Source organism: Vitis riparia, chromosome 16, assembly GCF_004353265.1.
Source record: "Vitis riparia cultivar Riparia Gloire de Montpellier isolate 1030 chromosome 16, EGFV_Vit.rip_1.0, whole genome shotgun sequence".
Taxonomy (NCBI): Eukaryota; Viridiplantae; Streptophyta; class Magnoliopsida; order Vitales; family Vitaceae; genus Vitis; species Vitis riparia.
The window spans coordinates 22390147-22397217 of record NC_048446.1 but is presented as its reverse complement, the minus strand read 5'-3'; the positions used below and the strand labels follow the sequence as shown (position 1 = coordinate 22397217).

General features: G+C 34.9%; 1 protein-coding gene across 1 annotated transcript; it reads left to right on the top strand.

Moving 5' to 3' along the window:
• The first annotated feature begins 249 nt into the window (after positions 1–249).
• LOC117933423 lies at positions 250–4811 on the top strand. The gene is made up of 3 exons (XM_034854780.1): positions 250–281; positions 4082–4175; positions 4254–4811. The coding sequence occupies exons 1-3, from the start codon at positions 250–252 to the stop codon at positions 4809–4811; spliced, it is 684 nt and encodes a 227-aa protein (XP_034710671.1).
• The last annotated feature ends 2260 nt before the right edge of the window (positions 4812–7071 follow it).

Genomic DNA, 7071 nt, shown 5'->3' with positions numbered 1-7071 from the left:
AAGGCTACCCCACCATGCACGTTTTCCACTTATAACTCCTATCCCACCTCATCCACACCTTCGCCTCTCAATACCTATCATACCCATTTTTCAAACCCATATCTCATCTTTTCCTGCACCCATCGCGCCCATTTCTTCTTCCACCTTCTACCCAATTTCATTGTCTATCTAATAAACCCTGATCAGTGGACCAACGAAGATCAGATGATGGTCGTAAATCGAAGCCGTTCGTTTGAATTGTTTGGGAAGATGGCGCAAGGACCCTGGGCAGCGCCTGAGTGGTGAGTTTCTCTCTGGTCGTCATTCAAGCTGAGGAAATTCTCGGTGTTTGCATATATGCGCATCGTGTATGCAATATTCAGCAGGAGCATCCCGATATTATTGACTTGGTGTCAAACAAGATATAGAAAAGCCCTCGAAAGACTGAAATTAAGGGGAACATCCGGGGCAAGGGCAGCATTGTTTACCGTGTTTGATGCGGGCTTCAATCATCTCCAAGGCTCCTTACCGTCCGTCATTAACAAGATGAAGATCAAGACAGACTAGAACATAGCATGCATGGCAATGAAGTTTCAGCTTTGTAAACCCTGCCAGTGAAGCCAAGATCTCTAAATGCACTAGCCTGTGGGGGTACTAAGGCAGGTCAGAGTTCAGGGTGACGGTCCCACTAAAGAGACAAAGAAAGGACATGTGAAAGAAAATTAGAACCAGGTGGAAGACAGCTGACCTACACCAAACCGTAGGTCAATTTTAAATAGAGGATTGCACCCCTCCCTTGGGAACTAAACAGAGGAAGGGAAAAATTCTGAACATGGTCAAAGGCTTCAGGATCAAGCCCGAAGACGAGGCCCAACGTTTTGAGGGCCCCAAACTGATCCAACTTTAGTTGGGAATCGGGCCCTAAAGCTTATGATTGAAGCAGCCCATGAGCAAGCCCGGCTTGGGAGTGGATTTCATTAAAAGGATGACGGGACTTTGGTTTAGGCCCAAGAGGTGGCACAGATGTTTTGAAGGCCCAAGACTGAAGCAAAATATACGAGAGAGGGTGCCTTAGAGGCTTAGAGCAACCTCATTCAGAATAAGCCTACCTTGAAAGTGCAAATACTGATTGGCTGAGTCTTCGTGGGTCAGGTGTTCAGGAGGTCCACAGCATGCTCTTCAAGTTGTCATCACCAATCTTTGAGCCATGGGTCCTTTTTATTTATTCCTTTGTTTATTCCTTCATCTTTTGGTTTTAAAATAGTTTCCAAAACCCTAGTTTACAAATAATTTTTCAAATTCTTTTTATTTTTCAAATAATTCCATCTCTTTAATTCTTCATCTTTAGTTTTTTAGGGTCCTAAAAACCTCGTTTTTTAAAATAATAATGGTTGATGCCGTTTTTCTATTCGACAAGCAATTTTTACACTTATCTCGGTCCTTTAAAATGTTTTAAAAAAATAATAATAATAAGCATGAATTAAATTTCGTGATTCCGAATAATGGAATTTGTGGAATTAATTCATGTGAAAATAAACGGGCTTGGGTGGGGGCCCTACATATGTGACTGATTGATTGATTGACTGAGTGATTAACTTGATTATCATACATGATTAACTTATCCTGCTCTCTGGCATGCATGTTATTTTTCCTTAATTGCGCACTAACCCTCTCTCTTGATAGTGCATGGTGGCTCGTCGCCCAGGTACGTAATCATCCTCATTCCAGTCTTTCTATATGCTTGCTTTGGTTCTCATATGTGCATGATAGTTCCGGGTATTAATTGTTTTCCTCATCAATTGCCATATCAACTTCATTTTGTTAATAGAGATCCGACTTTAGGGACTTAAAGGGGTGCTATGGTCTTTTACCGTACCTTCCCAATAAGTAACCTGACCCCCGAACCCGATCCGGTTTTTCACAGACCACCTTTTCCAAAACAAGGAGTCACACTTAGGGTTTTCTTTCTTATTTTGTTTACCCTTTTAAAATAAAACAAAAATAAGTGGCGACTCCAAGTCATTTCTCTTAATCAAATAAAAAAATCTTTTTTTCGAAATAAAAATCGAGCTCGCTATCGAGTGGGAAACGCATTGAGCCGAAATGCGGGGTCCACAAGGTGCTTTTAGGGAATTTTAAAATAAAAAAAATTAAATTTAAAAAAAAAACCTATAAAGGTCGACTTATTGAGTTGTTAGTGATTGGTAGTGGTAATTAAAGATAAGCTTAATTGATAGAAAGTTGTTGGCTTACACATATCAAGCATTATAGGGTGGTTAATTGTTCGATCTAACATGCATTCAGGAATTCTACAAAGTTGAACATGCTTTCATCAATATTATGGAGTCATTCTAAAGGTAAATTAAAGAATAAAAAATGGTTTAGAAAATAAAATAGCATGTCACTCCTTATCAAACCATCAAACAACGTAGATTAGTTTTCTAAATTATTGTTCACATAGTTTTGTTGCTTATGTAAAGTAGAAGAGATACCTACATTTTATAGTTAGGGTTAATTTCATTTCTATTTTATGATATTTGAACTAAATGTACTTAATTAGTTGCCATTAAGTTTAATACTTTTCCCTTCTTATTTTTTAATTTTGTTCATCTTCCTTAGATTCAAAATAAGAGATGTATTTGACAAAATTTTAAACTAATTATAATGACTAAGTGTATTTAACCTAAAAGTGTGAGAGAAATTAAACCTTTATTGTTATACACAACATATACTTTTTATGTTTGAGGCTTTCATCAAACAAAATTATGTTTGATAGATAAAATTATTGTGTCTTATTGTATCACGAGGAATGTTAGTATATACTGCTCCGTTATTATTCTATAAAAACATTGGAGACATCTTTCATAAGTTAAATGTCAATAGTTTTGGAATGTTGTTGATTGAAATATTAGAGAGGAAAGGATGGGATTGCATTTGTACTACACTCAAATCAAATATACTTTTCATTGTAGATTTATGACAGATATTATAAAAGAGAAAACATGGACATGGGAGATGTTGAGGACAAATCAACGAGGAAAAGAAAAAAGATTGGAGTTTTGAATCTAAACTTCCCTTAACAGAACATTTAGCTTAACTGAGTTCCAACTATTCCAACTGTAACTTCTTCAATAATTTCTGCACAAATCTGTGCGAACATGGAAAAATGATGTCTGAAGATCTTAAGCAACTTCTCAAGAGTAAGTACGACATGCAATAAAGTACTCTGGTGAGAGGCATTTTTGCCTCTCTTTAAATGTTGTTGCCCATAATTTGCTAGAATGTAGCCAATGACTGATATTCACTGCCGGTCCAAATAAAGACCCATTTGGGCTCTCCCATTAATTGGGTCCAGATAACTTGCTATAATATAGCCATTTCATGTTACTTGAGAGCAAGCCCAGATAGGTTTGTGTTGATGGCTAGAATTGCTTCCTTGGCCCAATTGGCCATGATTCTAGGCCCAATAAGCAAATGGACTCCTTTCACGAAAGGGGGAACCTATGTGCCTTTTGATTTAAACTTTGTCAAGGTTGTGAATTTGGTTTATTTTCAAGTAGTATCATAGTATATACCGCTTGTTGAAAACGTCGCGTTTAGGAAAAGGATGGTTTGCTCTTCACCGGTGGAATACTTTAAAATGTGTTGATTTATTAGGAACTAAATTCTAATAATTAAAGCATTATTATTATTATTTTAATTTTTAAATTTGCACGGTTTCTCACCTACTTTACATTTCTAATTAGATTTGAAAAAAATTTTAAACAAGGAAGTTACGAAGTAGGTGCTTTTAGGGAATTTTAAAATAAAAAAAATTTAAATAAAAAAAAAACTATAAATGAAAATTTACTTGAATTTTTTTAGAAAAAATTACTTATATATATATATTATTTAAATTGGTAGAATTATGATCTGTGAGATCGATATCCTACCAAGCCATGTGAGTGACTAATTTGATCTGATCTAACCCAAGAACGGAGCATCTCTCTCTCTTTCTGTGTGTGTGTGAAAGTTGATGCTGTTGAAGGTGGCAAAACTTGTGGGAGTAGGCCTCATTACTGTAGTTCTCCATGCCTGCTTCCTTTCAGTTTGTGTTACTCAGGATCACAAGTATCAGATATGCAGCCCCTCTTCCTGCGGAGATATTTGGAACATTTCCTACTCTTTTCGATTACAAGGTGATCCCCCCAGTTGCGGTTACCCTGAGTATGAATTGATTTGTGAAAACAATCGTACTATGATAAACCTGTACGGTGGGAAATACTCCGTTGCAGATATCAAATACCAGAATAGTGGATCCTGGGCTAAAGAAGGGCAACTGTTTGATCTCCAGTCCTCTTCATTCCATCGGTGCATATTACAGGATGAATGGATTTCGATCTTATTTGCCTTACGCATGGAAAACTTTTTATTATGGTTCGGGTTCTGGACCGATATTCTATACAATACTTTCGATGAACTGTGAGCAGTCAATCAGCGACCACAACTACATTCCTATTATTCCATGCAACACGACAGGCTATTCCTCTTCCTCATCACCAACATACTCTTATGCAATAGTCGGAGAATACGTGTCCGTGGTAGATATGCCGTATTCCTGCACCATCAGCACATACATGGTTATTCAACCGTTGAAGGCACTTCCAGAGTCCAGCAATCTTTCCATGTCAGATTTGCAAGATTACCTGCTTCTGGGGCTTCAGCTTTCATTTTTGCCTCACTTCTGCAGCAGCCAATGCAAAATGAAAGGGCAAATTTGCAACTATACAGCTATGGATGAGAATACCTTTCACTGCTACAACTCAAGCAACATGTACAAAAAATGTGAGTAGGATACATGATGACCTGCTTTTATCTTCCTTGAATGAGTAGGATAATTTCACTGGTTTGGTTTAATCTTGCAGCGCTTTGGAAGTATATAACAATTAATCTATTACTGCCCTTTACGAGTAAGGCTTCAACTACAATTTTCTTTAAAATTAAATCTTTATTTTATTCATTCCTAATTTTTACAGATTGGACTTCCATTGTTATCAGAGGGTTACTTTCTCCCTACACCTTAACATTCCGAGGTAAGGTTGCTGCTTGCAATCATCAATTTCTCAAGAGAACAAGATAAATGATATATTTAGAGTTCTTTCATCTTAATTAATCCCTCCCATTCTTGCTTCTCATAAAAATATTATTTGGGCTGTCAAGGGCATTTGTGGATGGTTTCATATAGGACTTCAAAAAGAATACTATTGCTGCAAATGCTTGGTGATTGGTAAGGCTTTCTTCACTCCAGCGTCTCGTACTTTACTGTTATTTGTCTCGTACTCAAGAGTTGAAAATTTGGGTGATTATTTGGAGGTTCTATTCAAATTCTTGGGCAGAATGATTAGAGAATGAAAAATGATTAAGAAATTTGGACAACAATAGAGCAAGTGAGAAAAATTCAGATCTGAAATGAAGCATGAAATAGACTAAGAATGATAATTAGTTCATTTGCAGCCCTTGTAAGAAGATAATAACTAAGTCTCCACGTGTATTATTACTAGCCCTTGTAAGAAGATTTTGGTCAACCTTTAAATTTGTAAATTAAGTTTGAAGTTTTTATTGATCAACAAAAACTGATTGTCTTAATATCAGAAACAAAAGAAGGTTGAGGCTACAACTATTATTACTAGCAAATAATTATCATTCTGCAGGTCTTCTAATTTATTTTAAATGCTTCAAACTTCACCTGCTTAGACCTGTCCAACAACTTCTTCAGCAGTCAGGCCAAGAACTTAGCCTTTAAGATCAATAAAAATAAACATTCCACAAAAGAACTTGGTTTTTTCCATTTCTTTTGACAAATGTAAAATTTCGTAATTTGAAAATTTTCACCTTAAGCTTAATTTGCTGATTATTTGACTTGGATAGCTACTTATAAGTACAAACCATCTTTAAAGAATAAATTACTGAACTGGTTAGGCCTGGAACATGTAATAAACACCTAATTTAAAAAACCAAAATATAAAGATTGTTTTTAGTATAATAAAAAATCTGGTTGCTTTATAATAAAAATATAAAGCAACGTCTATTGGTATTTTTCAATTTGTCAAAATAGGGAATGCAGACATAATAATAATAGAATTTAAGAGATAACAAACTAGTGATGCAACATAATGAACCTATTAACTTGTATTTTAAAAGAGAACCTTAGAAAGGCCATACTTAGGACTCTAAAATTTTCATTCTACTTATGATCTAACCAGGGAGGATTTTGGAAAGATCATAACCTCAGAGAAAGGCATCAGACTACCACCTGCATGGAAATTTGAACAGGATTTCAGATTCAAATCATTGAGTTCAAGGCAGTCTAAATACAAAGCCAGCAAGTAAATTCACAAGTTCAACATTTGAAGACCAAAATTGACTAAAGCAGATGCTCTATATACTTAATTATCATTTTAGGATACTTCAATTATGTGAATACAAGAAAAAAAAGTATTTTCTGTTCCACTCATTTTTTCATTTGTTTCTTAGAAAAAACTTAATTTCTTAAGCATTTCTTTTCACATAAAACTTTATATTATAAAAACTATTACTTGTTATTTATTACCATTATTATTGTAATAATTCATACAATGATCAAAAGAAAGAAAGAAAGAAAGAAAGAAAGGAAAAATCATTGCATGATAAAATTGCTCTATAGAACAGATTAAGTTAATAAACAAATTCATTTTTTAAATTTTCTTATGCTAATTGTAAGTAATGCACTTTCATAGCAATCACATTTAGCTTTGGCATATTCAATATCAAAAACGAAAAAAAAAGAACAAAAGGGAAAAAAAAAATTAAGTTTCTTCCAGACCAGTAAACTGATATCAAATTGTCCACCTTTGTATGATGAGGTTGGAGAGATGGCAACCCCAATTGCTAAACAATTGGCAATTGGCTGATGTTAGCAAATAGCTAAACAAGAAGCTTAATAGTAAACCCCTTTCAGATATATGGCTAGAGGGACTAGTAAGATGAAATCATTAAATGAATCTTTGTTTCTTTGATGGGGATTGCATTTTTTTTTTCTTTTTCTCTGATGGAACTTTGAAGTTACATTATATT

Excerpts from the sequence above, each read along its gene's own strand:
- LOC117933423 (XM_034854780.1), top strand. The coding sequence starts at position 250 with ATGGCGCAAGGACCCTGGGCAGCGCCTGAGTG. Across the intron at positions 282-4,081 it reads CCCTGGGCAGCGCCTGAGTG|GATCACAAGTATCAGATATG; the intron begins GTGAGTTTCTCT and ends TGTGTTACTCAG. Across the intron at positions 4,176-4,253 it reads AGGTGATCCCCCCAGTTGCG|ATATCAAATACCAGAATAGT; the intron begins GTTACCCTGAGT and ends ACTCCGTTGCAG.